General features: G+C 40.3%; 3 protein-coding genes across 3 annotated transcripts; 2 read left to right on the top strand and 1 right to left on the bottom strand.

Annotated features, from left to right (window-relative positions):
- Positions 1-432: 432 nt before the first annotated feature.
- LOC135936418 (cyclic AMP-responsive element-binding protein 3-like protein 2) lies at positions 433-5,543 on the top strand. Its single transcript, XM_065479220.1, has 6 exons — positions 433-582; positions 1,035-1,135; positions 1,413-1,725; positions 2,700-3,015; positions 3,890-4,619; positions 4,906-5,543. The coding sequence occupies exons 2-6, from the start codon at positions 1,049-1,051 to the stop codon at positions 5,032-5,034; spliced, it is 1,575 nt and encodes a 524-aa protein (XP_065335292.1). The 5' UTR covers positions 433-582; positions 1,035-1,048; the 3' UTR covers positions 5,035-5,543.
- A 970-nt stretch (positions 5,544-6,513) lies between these two features.
- Mat89Ba (nucleolar protein 6 Mat89Ba) lies at positions 6,514-14,186 on the top strand. The gene is made up of 17 exons (XM_065479209.1): positions 6,514-6,638; positions 6,719-6,872; positions 7,058-7,177; positions 7,239-7,538; positions 7,591-7,891; positions 8,220-8,501; positions 8,560-8,714; positions 8,767-8,882; positions 9,953-10,487; positions 11,394-11,598; positions 11,662-11,816; positions 11,868-12,031; positions 12,567-12,823; positions 13,008-13,219; positions 13,275-13,457; positions 13,887-13,988; positions 14,045-14,186. Exons 2-17 carry the CDS (start codon positions 6,726-6,728, stop codon positions 14,168-14,170), a joined length of 3,360 nt encoding a protein of 1,119 aa, XP_065335281.1. The 5' UTR covers positions 6,514-6,638; positions 6,719-6,725; the 3' UTR covers positions 14,171-14,186.
- LOC135936426 (sulfotransferase 1C4-like) lies at positions 14,160-18,005 on the bottom strand. Its single transcript, XM_065479231.1, has 8 exons — positions 16,065-18,005; positions 15,894-16,005; positions 15,739-15,838; positions 15,484-15,679; positions 14,970-15,096; positions 14,823-14,917; positions 14,556-14,739; positions 14,160-14,376 (listed from the first exon to the last, which is right to left on the bottom strand). The coding sequence occupies exons 1-8, from the start codon at positions 16,155-16,157 to the stop codon at positions 14,264-14,266; spliced, it is 1,020 nt and encodes a 339-aa protein (XP_065335303.1). The 5' UTR covers positions 16,158-18,005; the 3' UTR covers positions 14,160-14,263.
- Between the last annotated feature and the right edge of the window lie 51 nt (positions 18,006-18,056).

The following is an 18,056-nucleotide window of genomic DNA, read 5'->3' as shown; positions in this document are numbered from 1 at the left end:
CTATTGGTTTTCACTCATTGCATTAAACAAATTAAAATGTAGGATTAAAACGCTGCTATAAAACCGATTTTTAAACTTTGGTGCTTCTTGGGAAGTAGTTTAAAATTTTAAACAAATATAATATCATTATTTATGCTTACGCAGAAGCGTAAATAAGTGAGCTAGACGTCACTATCATGTCAATTTATGACGTTAAATACAATATTGTGTAAACGGCCAAATTATCCTTTCAGTAGCACTAAGTAAGTTTAAATCCCAGCATTATTGAGTAACAAAATGCTTAGGCCGATAATTTATTTCTCATTATCGGGTTTCAGCTCATGCGTTCCCAATCCCAACCGTTCCGTTTTCCGCTTGTGATTGATAACCCAAATTTAATGAGTCAGAGTGGATTAATTGGCGCGCTTGCTCTGCAGGCACGCCACGTGATTCAACGCCGACCAATCAAATTGCTCAAAGTGTCTCCACGTAAACGACGGCATACGTCATCGCCTCCACGTTGGAAGCTGGGAAAGTCGTCTTGTAAACAGAGGTCGGAAATCGGCTATTTTTCCACCCCCATCGCACACTGACATGAACTCGGTGAGTCAAGTAAGTTCGGACCGGGCGGACAGTGCACGGCGAACAAAATTAACGCCGCGGCCACCGGGAGAGAAGCGGTAGCCGCGGTGTGGGAAGGGCGTGCCCGTCGCCAGCAGGGTGAACGTACCCTGGTGCCCTTTGGCAATACACCTAATGCAATAATTATTAGCATTCACTAGCGAGCGACAGGCATGTCCGAGCGAAAAAGGCCTTCTCCTCGGACGCGAGCTGTGAGAATAGTCCGGTCTGCACGATAAAGGCGCTTTTCGCCGTGTCCGGCTCTGTGGTGGGGAGCCCTTTAAATCGCAGCAAAATAACACGCAGTGATAGATAGAGAGGCGAATTGTCAACGTCATCTGTTTACGTCGGTGCGGGCAGGCAGGCAGGCAGCTCGCCTTAAGCACCGACAGACGGCCGAGCAGTAGCTTTTAACCTCTATTGTCGGCTTGCAGCATTGTCCGACGCAATGAGCATGTTCGACCTGCTTCTGGACAGCCAGGAGGGCATCGTCAAGAACGAGCCTCCTAGCAACGATGACTTCTACACGGACATGGTACGTGCCAAAACATATGGAGTGCGCTTTGCGAAAATCCTTTTTTAGTTAAAGTAATGATTGTTTCCTGTTGGCTTTGAGAATTAAAGACAAATATAATGGAAATAAATGAAAACACCGTTCTAGTTAGAAAAAAAACGCAATTTGTGTTTCTGAATAAATAGCACGTTTTTTTGCTGAAGTGAAAGTGAGTGAATTTGAAATCCGTGAGGTTATTGATAAAAATCAACAATTCCATAAATGAACCTTCTTAATATTTTGTATGGATTTTCGACAGGAATTGGACCCGTTTTCCAAGGATTGGGCGGACAGCTTCCTGGACATCCTTGGCGGCAACCTGAACTCGACGCTACCAAACACATTCGACGATATGCTGATGGATCTCGGTCCGCCAGTTGAGTCGAGCGTGCTGTCTGAAAGCGGTACCTCGTGTGAGATGGACCAGCAGCTGAGTCCAATGCCCGAAGCCCTGTCCCCGCTGGGCAACTCGAGTGACGCCTCAGACTCTGAGTCCTCATCATACACCACAGAAACAGCCAGCTTGAAGAGCACCAATGCCCAACACGAAAAAATCGATGCCGCTGAGACAGGTGAGGTGGACTTTTCATTTTAGACAGCTATCAAATGTATCACTATTCAACCTAGTTTATTTTTTTTGCTTTGCAACAGATGCAGAGCATTAACGAGAAATAATTCACTAATACTTAATTAAATATTACAGTACTGTTAAAATTCCTTAGTGACGAAATTGTTTTTATTTTTGCCAAAAAATTAAATCCTGACCCAACAATTGTTAATAAGGTTTATAAACAATTTTGAAATATTAAGCAACCCATGTGAAATTTCCTATTGAATGTTTTGGAATTTCAGGAAATCGTATTTCCACAGCAATTAAAAGTTTTGAAATAGCTTAACGTGAAAGTCTTCTTTTTAATGCTATCTGATAACATTACACCGATCATTGCATCATTCGTTTTGAACCTTTCAAACGCAAAATTGCGTCGGATGCGGCAACCTGGTTTCGTCGATTCATACAAAATCGATTTATTGAAGCGCTGTTTCAATGCAAAAGCACTTTGCTGGCCTCGTGCAAACAGCAGTCTTCAGTCATCCTCTTTTGTTCAATAATTCAATTTTTTATACCTGCCTCTTCAACAACTTTTAACTCCTCTTCACTTCAAACTTTTGTTGTAAAAAGTAATTTTCATTTTTCATAAATTAATTTACTCCCCTCCGCAAAAATATCTAAATAATTAAGCTCTTAATACCAATAATTATAATAAATTAAAATCATCTTTTGTGTAAGGATTGATTTTTTTCATATTTTCAGATCCCATAATTGAATGGTACGAAACTATGCAACATTGCGATCGTGTATTATTTTAGTATTCTTCTTGTTTATTCTTGCTAGGGTCAAATACAAAAAAATACATAAAATAAAAAATATCAAAGCCCAAAATTTGTACTCTCTTAACCTATATCGTATTAATTCCGAAACACAAATTCCGTGTGCAACCAACGGTTACTAATTGTTGAATACTTTTGGGTTTTGTTTCGAGAGCAGTGGTGAAGACGGAACCGAAGATGCAAGTGCGGCGGGTCGTACGTCTGGCGCCGCTGCAGACGTCAGCTGACGGCAAACAGACACGCTCGATCTTGGTGCCGGTGACGAGCCAGGGCAAGACGACGATGCGCACCTACCGCATCGTGTCGGGAGCCGGCGGCCGCCTACCCCCAGGCATCAAACTGGTTTGCTCCAAACAGGCCATGCTCAAGCCGCCCGTGCAGGCGCAGACGCTGTCCAGCACGACAGCAGAGCCCACACGCCATTCGAATGATTCGCCGTCCGACTCAGCCAGTGATGATTCTGACGCACCTAGGTATGAAAAACAAATGGAATAGTTAGAAACATTCATTTCTAGCTAATGAATTACTACAAAAAATAAGGATTTATTCCAAGAATGTATCTCATTGGAGCATTTTTTAGTGATTCAGAATTTGTCTTTGGGTTTATTCTGAGCTCTCCAACTTCAATAACATTTTATTTAATCGTAAAGTAAAAATTGCGCATATTTTGACAGCTGATATTAATTTCCTGTTTTTTTTCGTTCTGGCCAAAGTTTCCTTGCTGCTTTACCCTTACTAAAATAAATAAGTTATTATTAAAAATATTATCATGACTGAACTAAAACTGCGTCAACATATAATTTAAAAACATTTCTCGTGTTTAATGTCGCAATTCTTTTCTTTATTAGAGCACCTTAATTGAACTATCAAATTTAAATAATTTGCACCAGTTGATATTAAATAGATCTTATGTAAAATCGTTGAAATGTGCACCAATATAGGCATTTTGCTACATGTTTAAACTTAGAATCTTATCATGTTGGCCTCAAGATCTTGTTTCCTAAAGCCTCAAAAAAATTTATAGTTTTTTTTTAATGAATAATAATTTTTTGCCTCAAAAATAAATCTTAAAAAAGAATTTCTACCCTCATAATTCAATGTCTAGCCAAATAAAAAAATTTAAAGGTACAAAAATTGAATTTTTACCCTTTAAAATTTGCATTCAGGCTTATCATTACCTCTCAGCGTCACATGAAAATATTATTCACTAAATTATTAATTTTTAATTAAACTCTCATAACTATCTACTAATCAACCACAGGTGTAAAATAAATTAGGGAAAACAAAACTTTGAACGTAGTACATTTGCGGCAGCAATTTATTTCTTATATTTCCCAACCCTGGCAGGTACCCACGGCTGGAGCTCTCGACCGAGGAGAGGCGACTGCTGAAAAAGGAGGGCATCTCCCTGCCGGCGCACTACCCCCTTTCAAAGCAAGAGGAGCGCGAACTGAAGCGGATCAGGCGCAAAATCCGCAACAAGATCTCTGCGCAGGACTCGAGGAAGCGGAAGAAGGAGTACGTGGACGGGCTTGAGGAGCGTGTGAAGAAGTGCTCAGATGAAAATACGACGCTGCACAAAAAGCTGAAGGCGCTGCAAAACCAGAACAACGCGCTGACGACGCAGATCCGGCGGCTGCAGGCGCTGGTGGCGCAGGGAGCCGGCGGCCGGCCCGTGCAGCCGGCCACGTGCCTCATGGTGCTGCTGCTGTCGCTGGCGCTGGTCGTGGTGCCCAACGTGCGGCCCAACCAGCCGCAACAGACGACCACAGCCGTTGACGAAGCCGATCTGCTGCCCGACAAGCTGGCGCCAGTGGCCGGCCGCTCGCGGACGCTGCTGTTCAACAAGTATTCCTTCCTCGCAGAAGCGGATGATGAGGACGATCTGCTGTGCAGCGTGCACGACCACGACTACGAGCCGCCAGCAAAGGTGGCCGCCCGCAGGCCGCGCAGATCGGCCGTTGCCGTCGACGTGCCCAAGGACATCCCTGACGTTGACGACGTCTGGCCGCCGCCAAAGAAGACGCCGCCTGACGTCGCCACGCAGCACCACTCTGTGTCCTCCTCTTCCTTCCCGGTTAGTCCACTTTAAAATTTAATTTGTTTGTAAAAAAATCGCACGTCATCACTAGAGTTGCGAATTTTATTGGTCTAAGAAACAGAAAAAACGATTTTAACCCTCAGCCTGTAAATAGATGACTATTCAAAGAAACTTATAGGTTTCAACTAATCAAAGTAAGATTTTAATGACCTTTGTTAGAGCAGACTCAGGTGTTGACTTCTTATTTTTAATGTAAAAATTGCAGGCATAAATTGTTCTATTATCTTGAATAATATTACTAATTCTCAATTTGTGAATGCAGGTTGATTGGGGTAACGGTATCGATGAGAGACTCGTAGGAAGCAAGTTGGAGGCAGTAGTGGAAGAGATGGTCGCCAACTCGACCAGCGAGCCACAGACAGTCATGCTGAAAATTGTCACCGGCGAGTAGGATGGGTTAAATCTTTTCAGGCGGGAAAGGAACCACTGATTGATGCATTTCTTGTTGCGTGTTTTCAAATTTTATCATTTCCCAAAGCACTTAACTAATAAATTGTGATAGATATTCCAAGATTTCCGCTTTCACCTCCAGAAATCGAAATTGAGCAAGTGAGTGCAGAGCGTGTTACTTGCAGCCTGCCTGTTTGCAAAATCATGTATTTTCCCTTTTGTGTACATCAATTTTATCAGTGCAATGCTGCATTCTCGTTGTAAATTGTATTTTGATTCAATTTTGAAATTTTCATCAAACGTTACACGGAGGGCTTAAATTTTGAGCTGCTTATGAATTATTAAGCGAGTTTTTATTAGTATTTCGAAACGATGCTTACTTAATGTTTAACATTTCCCTCTGGTACCATAATCATGTCTGTGTATAAGTTGATGAGGAACGTGCGTCGTCGTGAAGGGAAGGATATCGCTGTGAAATTTATTAATTAAACGGCACCTATACACTGAAAACTGTCTTTTACTTTATTGTTAAAAACTAAAAACATATAAACTAAAGGACCTTTTAATTTTATTTTGCTTTTTGTTTGTAAATAAATCGATTTTTTTTTTTGCTCTTTTTATCCCTGTCCTCTCGGACCGGGAAGGGCGCGCACTGCACTTGCACGAATGCTGAAACCCGGGTCCCAATAACACCGCGAACGGATAACATGGGCGCACCAGGCCGCACAGGGACCCAGCCCACTCAAGGGCCACTTGCCTCCGCACCGAGGACTGCATTGAAACGCTAGACATTCGTCCCGTGCAAACCAGCAAGTAGCGAAGTCGGCGCCGTTGCGCCTTCCAGCCCGTTGAGCAATTTGAGCATTTCATCGAGTCACTAAATTAACCACTTTTTACCATCTCTGACATTGGGTAGCCAGAATTAGATCTCCGAACTGTTCAAATACCTCCCATTGCTTTGACACTCCTGAGCGAGTGAATTTTCACAATTATTTTACAGAAATAATATATATATATATATTTCTTTTAAATTTTAAATTCAGTACAAAATTAAAGAATAGATTTCTACACGTACGTGTTCTCCCATTTTTCATAGCAACCCCTTAACAATTAAATATAAATTTGTATGTGTGGTGCTGAATTGTTTAACATTATAAGAATCTTTTTTCATAGACATAATAAATTATCCGCAGTAGAGATATATACAAAAGGCAGATGATAATATAAATATTTAATTTACCATTACCTTGAAAATAATTCAGAATTTAAATACGATAGAAGATTCACAAAAACCCATAAATTTTTAATATGATAATCTTACGAAAAAAGAATTATGATGTTTTTTAATATTTATTTTTTCTTCTCAGCCTGCTTTACCAGGCCTTTACGTTGAACTGCTTTAAAAGCGGCCAGCAGGCAAAAATATTGTTTATTGCACACACCGTCAGAGGCCGCCAGTAAAAGGTTCGCAGCTGGGTGAGAGAGAACTGGAGAGAACTCGACCACGTGAAACTAAAAATCGTAAACAGTCGGCGGCTTACTGTTGCTATCAAGCACAAGAGCGTTTTATACGTTTTATATTTGAAGATATAAATTTTAACGCAAGTGAGTTTTAAAGATTGCTGATTTAAATATGCTCATGCACTTTTTTCACTTTCAAAATAATGAACTTCCTTTTTTCGAAGGACGGCCATGGTTGATGAGCAAGAGCATTCAGGAAGCGATTCCGAGGACAATTTGGACACTGAAGAGGATAATGGAGACCAGGAAGAGACGGATGACTCAGACGAAGAAAAATCCCTGCCGAAAAAGCGGCCCTTGCCTGCCAACGTCACAGAAGTAAAACTCCGAATCATAAAACCCTTTTTATTATTTTTATAAACAAATACATATGTAGAATCTGAATACAATCTGTCTTTCTCATAAAGATAGGACAAACAAGTCGATTTTTTTATTGCCGGCGTCAATGATGAGTGGTTAGAATTCATACTAATTAAATCCAATCCATTTTTAATGGAAATCAGGCTGGTGAGAGCAAGAAAAGGAAGCTGAAAAAGGAGCTGTTCAAGCCCCCAACTGCTGATGAAATGACCCATTTGAGACAAACAGAAAATTTGTTTCACTCAAATCTATTTCGCCTGGAGGTATGATATTTTGTGACTTTAATCTGATTAAAAATCCAATATCTACCAAACAAATTTTCAGATTGATGAGATGATGAAGGAAATCCAAGTGAAGGAAAAAGTAGAAAAAAGGTTTCAAAGCTGGTTTTCTCAATTGCAAGTGTTCTTGGACAATCTGAAGAATTCAAAAGAGTTTCCCATCTCGGACTTGAAGTGGTTGAAGGGATTCAATGTGACTCTGCCCATCAAGCTGGACCCGTCCAAGTTTTCTGGCAGCTTTTGTTTCGTGAAGCCAACTGATCTTTCGGTTGTCGGTTCTTTTGCCGCAAAATGTTGCTTGGGGCCAAACTTGGAAATTGACGTCAGGGTGGAGATGCCAAAGGTGAATTTAAAATTCAAGACAACTTCTCTTACTCAATTTGCGACGATTTCAGGTTGTCTTTTTGAGATCAGACTTTCAAAACCAGAAGTATATATTGAAGAGAGCGTTGTATGTGTGTTACATTTGCTCAAAGCTGCAAAAAAGTGAGCTGGCAGACGAAGTGGAGTTTTCTCTGTTAGAAGGAGACCCTTGGAAGCCCATTTTGGTGATTAAGAATGGAGAAAAGTTAGGAAAACGCGTACAAGTTCGACTTCTGTTCGTTCCTGAAGCGGAATGCTTCAAATTGACCCAACTCGCGCCTGAAAAGGTCAACATCAAGACCAAATGGGCCACTGGAAAGGAACCAGAAGATGGTAAAGTCTTATTTAATTTTGATGTAAATGATTTGAACAGTTAGTTGCTGTCTCCCAAAACCATCTTACAAGCCGAACAGCCAAAGTCAGTTATACAAAAATTTGACGAGCTATTAAGCTGAAAGAAACTGGTTTTATTTGGGATAAAAACTGCACAGCAGTAAAAAAACTTGCGGTTTTTTTATGGACCTTTTTCTAATTGATTCCCTATTCCTGTCCACTGATTTTTTGTGATAATCTAAATGTGGGTTCACATTTTCTGTATTTTATATAATTTTACCTTTGATCTGACACCCTTTTTTAATAACTAAATTGTGTCCGTTCACAGGTCTTGAGCTTCCGAGCACGTATTACAACCGCAGCGTGGCCGTGGACGTTGCTCTGACGGAGAACGAGCAGTGGCGCTTGGAAAAGATGCAAGAGCAGAAGAGCTTGTCAGAGGGCATCATGCTGCTGAAGGTTTGGCTGCGGCAGCGCGGACTTGATCAAGGCTATGGAGCCTTTTCTGGCTACATCATGAGCATGTACGTGGCGTACTTGCTGAAGGGAAAGAAGCTCAACAACGCGATGAGTAGCTATCAGGTCATCCGCAACACCTGGAACCAACTGTGTAATAAATTTTCTGTGAGATGCATTTAGACAGAATTTTCTATTTTAATTAATTTCAGCCCGAGAGGATTGGACTCAGAAGGGATGCACCCTGTGCCCTAAGGAGATTGGACCACAAGCCTCAGACTTTCATTTATTTTTTGATGTTGTATTCATGGATGTTACTGGCTATGTCAATATTTGTGGGAACATGAGCAGCGAAATCTTTCAGCAGGTGAGTTCTTCACCATATTGTTTTCAATTGCGAGTTAAAATGTTATTCACAGGTGAGACGGGAGAGCGCTTTGGCCATCAAATACCTGGATGATCATGGCATCAACAGTTTTTCTGCGCTCTTCATGACTAATTTGCCGTTTTACAGGCAGTTTGACCACATTGTGAGGTTAGTATTTTTTATATTAATGTTTTTTCCAACTTTAAAAATTATTCATAAAGTTAATACATCACACCGATGACTTAGTAAATAGTAGATTATAATTTTAAATAGTCTGAATTGCTCTAATCTGCGCGGAAAATTCGTCCCGGATGGCCGGCTATTAGTGAAAACTAAGAGGATGAAATTTATAACATGTTTTCATCAGCAGTACCCTACCTCCAAAACAAAATTCATAATTGTAGTATTATCTGTAGATAATTCTGAATCAGCTATCATCTTTGCTCATTGCTGAGTACAATCAAAAAGAGGTTAAGAGTGACAAAATCTTGTTCACACTGCCACTCGCCTACCGATTAAAATCACAAAAACAATTCACAAATTCGAAACTATCATCCATTTTAATGAAAAGCTTATTTAAAGAGAAATCCTGCTTTTTCTAACATTAGAATTTTTGAAGGAAAATTTCCTTGTAACTTGCTGACGGCTGGAACTGCTGCCCTATTCAGTAAAATACTGATTAGCTATTTTCTTTTCAGTTTTCCTTACCTTGCAGTTTGATACCTGCAGCTATTGGTGGAAGATAGTTAATATTAATTGAAACTTTAATTTAAAACCAATTGCAATGTCGCTTCAATGGTGGGCATTGAATTATGATGGCGCATTTGATTTAAAATTTTTGGTTTGAAAGCGTTAGAAAAAATAAAAATTGATGAAACTTCAGATTAGTCAAGTCCACTGTACATTTGAAAACTCGGTATTGATTTCAGAATATTCAGCACAGTTTACACGCCACTTCTTCTGTCTTGTTGCTTATTTTAATTCTCTGTATTACTTCATCAGTGTAGAAAATTTCTTATTTTCCTGTAACTTTTCCTCTCCTTATTTATCATCTGATTTTCTAGTAATTAAATAAACAGACCTTTACAGGTTATTTTTTAATCTTCCTTTTCAATTATTCTAATATTTGATTTTTCTAACGAATTTATTGAGACTTCATTTTATAATATTTAAGCAACCAGGAAATTCTTATCAAGAAATCATAATGAAAAGAAATCTGAAAAATTGCTGTTTCACAGTTTTGACGCTGCATCAGTGCGTAAAGCAGAGCAGCAGCTAGACATCCCTGCGCGTTTGGACGCCAGTGGTCCGTGGTTCACGCATCTTGGCATTGTTGGCGTACTTCGACAGGCATTGGACGCGCGCGTCCATTTGATGTGTCCGCAACTGGAAGCAGTAGGCACATGGTCGCCGGTCGACGGGCCTCCGAACCCGTCGGAGCGGCCATTCGTGCTCGGCCTGGCGCTCAACCCTGAGCACGCGCTCGCCCTGCTGACTAAGGGGCCGGCGGCCAACCTGCCTGAGGCCAAGATCTTCCGTAACTTCTGGGGTGAGCGGTCCGAGCTGCGCCGCTTCCAGGACGGCAGCGTGTGCGAGGCCGTCGTCTGGGCTAGCGCTGGAGGCATTGCCAAACGCCGACTCGTCTGCAGGGAGATCGTCTCCTATGCCGCCCAGAAGCACCTTGGCGTCGACAACCTCTTGTACATCGCTGACCAGCTGGAATCTGTGTTGCCGCTTGGTCTTGGTGAAGATGGTGCTTTGGCAGTTGCAAAGGTTTGATTTATTTATTAAAAATAGTAAAAAATCAAGTCAAGTGGGCTAATTATAGGGAGAAAAAATAAGATATAGTAATTGTTTTGGAGAATTTATATGTTTATTAACCGTGTAAATCAATTGTTAAAAAAAAATCAAAAGAAATCAGAGGAGAATTATCAGCTGCCACTGACAATTTGTCTGAATCAAATTGAAAATGTTTATTTTACTACTCTATGGCCCAATAATGAAATTTTTGAGTTAAGGGTATCGTTACTAAACTTGCTTTTCCTTTTTCTTTTAGTTCAAAGCTCTGTTTCCCATTGGGAGAAAAAAGCTTTATTTATTTAATAAATATTGCCATTAAAATCCTCTTGATTGGCCTTCAATCAGGCACACGAAATTTATAGTTTCCCTTCTAGAATTATTTTCGTGATTGGATGAAGTTTGTTGTTTTTAAAAATGAGTTTTGAATATTATATTTATTTATTTATTCTTGTTTATTCTTGCCATGTCATATACATAAAATAAGCAAGATAAGGCGAACAGCACTAGCGAAATAATGCTATAACGATCAATCACAGGGTAATATCAATATGAAAATAAATTTGAATTTACTTGCACTTGAACAAGGTTTGTAACACAATTTAGAAGCTTTTTTATTTTAATATTTCAGGAAAGGTTTATGGACTTAAAAAGGAGATTTTTGAATTGGAAATTTTTCAAGTTATCTTTTATAAATCGGGACTTGCGTCTCTTTTTTTAAATTTCTAGACATTATTTGCGAATTAAGGTAGTTTAATAAAAGAGATTGTAGCTAATAACAAATATTAGCAGTTTTCTAAGTATCAGAATGACTTCACTTAAATGCCATCCCCATCAAATCAAATCTCGTATGAGATTATAAAATATTGTTATCGTGTGTAGGCTTGCGACGCTCTCGGCCGTCAACTGATGCAGCTAGAAGGGCTCCCTTTGGACATTTCCTCGGTCCAGGGTGCTGCACCTTCTCTGCGATACTCAGACCCCTTTCCGCCTGCCCCTTATATGGCTTTCAAAAGTAAAGATGCCTTCGACACTGTTGCGATGAAGACCAGCGAATGCAAAAATAAATTCATCAGTCCCATTCCAGGTAAGGAATTGAAAAAGAATTTTTAGTCACTTTGATTTTTGTAATACTGTTGGATCCATCAAGTCGTGTTGAACTTGGCCCTGAGCAACAAGTGGCCGGAAGATTTGGAAGCCGTGCGCCGCATCAAAGCCGCATTCTACATCAAAATCGGCGAATGCCTAAAGCAGCAGCTGAACATCATTTCTCAGCCGTTCCCTACGCACATCAATGTGCTCAAGGTGACCACCCAATTAAAATGTCAACAATCTCAATAACAATGGTTTCTCTAGGATGGGTTCATTTTCACGCTCAAAATGTACCACGCAAGAGAAGTGTCTCTTCTGAAGGAAACCACTACGCCACAAGGCTTGATCCGTTACAGGGACACAGAAGAATCGCTCTCTCTGGAAATGCAGTATGTGCACCTGCCAAAGCTGACCTCCGCACTCCACGGGTGAGTTTTGTCCCATCACACAAGCTACGTCCAGGGCTATCTTGCTGCATGCATATTTTTTGTTGAGTTTTTGGGAAATTAGCATTTTCTTTAACTGAAATTGAAGAGTCTTTTAATTTTTCTTGTGCATTTGACTCCGCGGGGATCAAACTGAAATAAACGTATGTAAATCCGCTCGTTTCAGAAAACAATGAAAACAGACTTCATCGTCATTAAATTCGCGTAGTATTATTCCTTAACTGGTATTTGGGCCATTGTTGGCGCTTTATTTCACGAGACACGTACATTAAAATAATTTAGAACAATCTTAAAAGTAATGAATTCCAAAAAATGAACTGCACTTATTGATTTCATGTCTTTCCCTTGGCACTTTGCATATAAATCTGTGATTTTAACGTAGATTGCAAATATCTTTAAAATAAATGCAACGATTTTCGAGCTAGGATTTAATTTTCAATAAACCTGAAAATCTGATAAGCCTTATTGTTGGACACAACTGCGTGAAAATAAAAATTGAGATGAATATCAATGTCAGGTTGCACATGAGCCACCCGTGCATGGGTCCGGCAAGCTGCCTTGCAAAGCGCTGGGTTTCATCGCATCTGTTGCTCGACGATACCTTGATGCCTGAGTTATGCGTCGAACTGCTGATGGCCCACCTCTTCCTCTCGCCAGCGCCATATCAGCCGCCGATCCAGCCACAGACAGCGTTTGTCAGGTTCCTTCAGCTGCTCGCGAGAGCCCCGTGGACGTCAGAACCAATTATTCTCAACTTCAGAGAGGAAATCACAAGTAAACATTTTCCCTTTAGTATTTTGAATTGATGTCAATTTTAATTTGTGACTGAATATTTTTTATTTAATTTTCACGAGCCTTTTTACGTTCTATAAATTGTAAATTTGGAATTTGTCAATCACTGTATAAATAAATGCAACAAATTTTAAAATTGTTTCTTATCCCTCTTTTCATTTTGCAGGGCAAGAAATAATTGAGATCGAAAATAAATTTAACAGTGAGAGGAGCACTCTGCCGCCATTGTTTGTCGTCACTCCAGAAGCTCGTTCTGGCACTGTGTTGACGAAACACGCGCCCAGCAGTCAAGTCCTCTACCGACTCACTCAACTGGCCAAAGCCTCGCTGCAAACGCTGGACAAAGAACTCTTGACTAATGAAAACTTTGACTACAAGGTAGTGCCTACAGCACTCAACTCCCTTTTTTAAACATCTCTCCTTTTTCTTGCAGCTCATTTTCCGCACGCCAATGAATATTTTTGACGTTGTGATTAGCCTGCACAACCAGCTGACCAGAAAGGACGAGTCTTTGGACGCAACTCACGTGGACAGGCCAAAAACAATACCTGATCAGGCTAACAGAATTCCAGTTGTTGGGCTTGATTACGTCCAGTGCTTCTTGAAAGATTTGAGGGTAAATTTTAGATGATCTAATTAAGTGTTTTTCCATTAAAATTATTTAAGAGATGGAACTGGAAAGTTTTCTAAGACAACAAAGTAATTGATTAAAAGGCTCCTAGCCTAAGGGTGGTAGACATAGGATTTGACAATCAACTTGGATCCTAGTTTCGCGAACATTAGCATAGTCGATTGTCTTATTTTGTGTCTATCATCGTTTACTTAGACCAAGTGATCTTGCTTGGGCGTCATTAGCTTTTTATATTCTAATAATTTTCTGCTGCGCCCATATCGATAAGCCCCTTAATTTCCTCCTCGTTAATTTTCGCATTGACGTAGATTGCTCCGGAATTATTTGATTCGTCTTTTTCATTTGTTAATTTTCAAAAAATATTTTTGCTGGGTATTCAAAGCTTTAAAGAAATAATTATAATCCTTTGCTCAGGAATCTTACTCGGACTACGCTTTGTTCTTCTGTGATCAACACGGAGGCTGCCAGATTGGAGTCTTGTTCAAGCCTAATGTTTTGAAGCGCCAGGAGTTTGCGGTAAAGCAAAATTTTGATCAATTGAAGACATGACTAAAATTTTCTGTGACAAGCAGGTCTCTCACACGAATGGACACATTCCAAAGCCGCCAAAACAGATGGAGTTTAGCCAGGATTTATTTATCGAAGATGTCAAAATCTTGGGCGAAGGAATAGTTAAATCCATCACGATTAAGGACTAAAGTGGATGTATTTGAGTAAGAAATATTGCACATACTCATTAAAAGAAAAACTTAAAAACCAACAAAATTAGCGTGCTTTCAAAGCAATCAAAATCACTCGGGGAAAGCGAATCCAGGTATCTCTGCTATTTTCTCTGCAATCCACTTGTCTGCCCGCTCAATCAGCTCTGGAGTGAAAAGTTCTTCTTTCCAGCTGCCATTTTTTCCTGTGGGCGAAGGAAATAATTTTTACAGAACTGATCAATTTAATTTTATATAAATTGCAGTATTATTAAATTTAAAATAAAATTTTAATTAAATTTAAATTAAATTATTTTTGCAGTTCACTTATTGTCAGCGTCAAACAAATTAAATTGAACTTTTCCCACACAATTCAAGACCTTACCTTTGCGAATGAAATCCTGTTCACCAGTGACTCTTGTGCCTGGCATATTTTCGGCATCCAGATTTGTGGAGGGATTCTTGCGGAAATTGTCAATTTGTAAATGGCTCACCAATCTGTCCAACTGGTCCGGCGTCAGTTTTTTGCCGAGAAATTCAGAGATTTTTGTGACACTGCCTGCCAAATCCTGAAAAAATTATGGATTTCGATGCAAAATTTATTCGTTTAAAAACCAAACCTTTTAATTTGTGAGTGGTTAAGTAAACATACCTTGACCAAGTCTTCAAAGAACAGGAACAGGAGGTTTTCCTCATTTCTCAGCTCCCAGGCCTCTTTGATGTGCTCCCAAAATGGACACCATGGCACTTAAAAAAATTAACCTAAATTTTTCGTTGGTCATTGCGTTTGATTGCTCACAGAGATCTTTTTCGAAGTATTCCCAATAAGCAGGGAAGTCGCCAACATACCCTTGAGTTCTGAGTAGCCTGTTGTGGTAATAAAATGACACTGCCATGTCTTTCGGGTTGCGCGCTATGTATACTGTCTGAAAATACATTTCCAAATTAAATTAATGCTGAAGACTGAGTATTTTGGTCGTAAACATATTAAAAGACCATTCCAAAAACAAAGGTCAAGACAAGAAAAAGCGACTTTGAGAAAGACAGCAGTTTCTTTCTACCGTTTTTTCTAAGAGAATTCAAATAGATAATTTGAAACACAATAATCTATCTGCCGGCTCTTCATATGGATTTCTAAAAATTTAAAATAATAAGTTCTGGCCATTATAAATAAATTTTCTTCAGCGCAGTTCTAAAATTCCTACATCTCCTGCGTGATCATGATAAGAACATCATTCATGCTAATCCTTTATTTTATTTTTGCTAAGTACCTAGACTTCAAAAAAATTATCTCTAAACGGTTGCCAACAAACCTTAGCTGTTTTAAGCAGGTCCGGTGGCAGTAGAGAGAAGGGCAGGTGAGTTTTGATAACTCGGGGCGAGGGTGTGGCGTCCAACACAGGAACCCTGTTAGCTGCGAATTCATGCACGTCCTTGACTCTCTCGGGATCGTCCTTTACTAGTTCAAGAATCTCTGCCTTCAAACCATCGTGCACCAGAATACCGAACCTAGAAACGAATTGTTATGTAATTTTAGATTTGTCGCAGCGCACGGAAAATAAATCAACTCGATGAAATGAGCGCGGGCAACCAGTGGAATCTGGGAGTCGGTCTCGTAGTCGAGGTCGTTGACCAGCAGCCATAACATTTCCTGGGTGAGGGTTGTGCCTGGGAATTCCACCATCACGACAAAAATCAAATTTCGGCCAAATCGTCTTAGAACCTGATCTGGGATAAGTTGCAATGAACACATCATCCGGTCTGACCTTGAAGTTAAAGATTTCCGGTCCCTGTTCCCTGTACTTCGAGGGCAAAAAATATTTTTTCGGGCCGACCTGTTGGGGGGGGGGAGACGTTTGTTACCAGAAAATAAAATTTGAACCAAAATCTAAACCTGCAAAAACCCCGTCCTCTCCCCCGTGAAGACTTTCAGGAGCTGCGCGTTCAGCTCTGGCTCCACGTCTTTGATCTCGTAAGGAAACTCCATAATGCCTGAAATTTCGATGCACAATGCGGCCAAGTCAAATATAAAGAAGCAAGAGCTGCGCTTCTGATATAGCCTCTGTTATCACGTGCCAACAAGAGCTTTGTAGTGCGTTCCAAGCCGAATCGCGGATGCGACTGATGATGACCCAAATTTGAGGACTCTCTCGCCGCTCAGACGATGTGTGAGAGTGAAATTTAGCGAGGTGGTGGGCTCAATAGGAAAATGGACGAGCAAAACTTACATTGAGATCTTTACAAAGGGGAGACATTTATTTATCAACGTGATTGACCGAATCAATCAAGCTGTCTTTTACGTTAAGCCTCAATTTATTAAAAATAACGATTTGTTCCTGAATATTAAAGAAAAAAGGCCTAATAATAAATTCTTTTAAACTAGAGTGAAATTGAACTTCCTTTCATAAGCAGGTTTTTATTATTAAATTTATTCCATTAGCACACCTGCATTATTTATAGCCAACGTTGCGAGCAAAAAATCCGTGCTAACGAATTAAGTAAAAGGAAAGCACGGCAGCGCAGCAGGCGTTAGCCTAATTTCCACCTATTCCAGCCCATCGCCTGTATAAATTATAAAAAAGCTGCAGTTTCCCATGCTGAGAGGAGTCGGCCCATATGCCATGGCAGGCGAACGAGCAGCGTAATTTGAGTGAAATAGAGAGTTTTCGATAAGCCAGCGAGGAGCAGAGGGGAGGGCGACAAGACACCTTTCTTTCTCTCTTCTCGTTGCGAGGTGGCAGCGGATGAGATGAGAGACGCTCTCGTCGGTTGTTGGCAGCAGCACCAGTTGGTTGACCCACAAAACGCACCACTGGAATAATGGCCTTGCTTCTGGGAAGTGGGTCAAGAAACAAGGCCACCACCGTCAGTCTTTTCTCCTCGGCAGCCAGCATCAGAAAACACACATACGTACACCTGAGACCCAAAAGTCAGCAAACATGTCCCATAGTTTGTCAGACAAAGCACCCTAAAAAATGAAGACCGACAGTAAATTGCTGCCTGACAATAAATGTCTGCCTAACAATAAAATGCTGCCTAACATGTGAAAACAAAGACAACCCCTAGCTACTTTTTCATAAACTGTCAAAAGGAGGGTGAAAAGGTGCGCGCGATCAATAAATTTCTTGGTGAACTGTCAGTTTGTTTGAAAGATACATTTTTTTAAGGCAGAGGACGAGAATAAACTTGGAAGGCTAAAATTTACAAAGCTGCACTCGATTAAAATTAAGATATCCTTAGCAATCCGAGGTGATAAAAATTTGATTCTCGCTCATTAATGGAGTGCCAGATTCCAATTTTCCGTTTTCTATGGCTTGAAATAATCTTAAAAATTTGGATTTGTTTTTGCTGCACCTTACACTGGTGTTGATGTTAGATTTAATGATTAAACGAAAAAATATTCCTCTTAATTTTCACCTTTAAATTAAAATAATTATTCGCAGCATTATGCTTTCTGTGCGCGTTTCAGGCCTGATTAGACATCAAAGGAGTGCAGCTGAGCGAATTGGCGTAAAGAAACCGCGGCGGTGTGTTGGTCGGGACGGTGTGTTTGAAACGCAGCGAGCATCTCTCGTACGTGATGTGTGTGACGTCAAGTGGAGAAAGAAAGCCTGCTAACCTACATCCGGAATTCGTTCCTCCTCCACGTCTCCTCGTCTTTCTTCTGCGCCAACTTTTCCTCCTCTGCATCTCCCCGATAAATATATAATACATTTACCATTTACACACCAAGACTCGCGTGTGCGAACTTGGGCAAAAGAGAAACGGGCCCACAGGTTTTCAAGGTGGACCGAGACTTGATCTACCGTCACGTTCCGAAAACTACCGAAAATAGAAGAATAAGAGTGTGAAAATGTTTTTTTAGAATTTTTGTTTTTTTTCCGAC

Source organism: Cloeon dipterum, chromosome 2, assembly GCF_949628265.1.
Source record: "Cloeon dipterum chromosome 2, ieCloDipt1.1, whole genome shotgun sequence".
NCBI classification, from domain to species: Eukaryota; Metazoa; Arthropoda; class Insecta; order Ephemeroptera; family Baetidae; genus Cloeon; species Cloeon dipterum.
The sequence above is the reverse complement of the archived record's forward strand: the minus strand, read 5'-3'. Positions and strand labels throughout refer to the sequence as shown.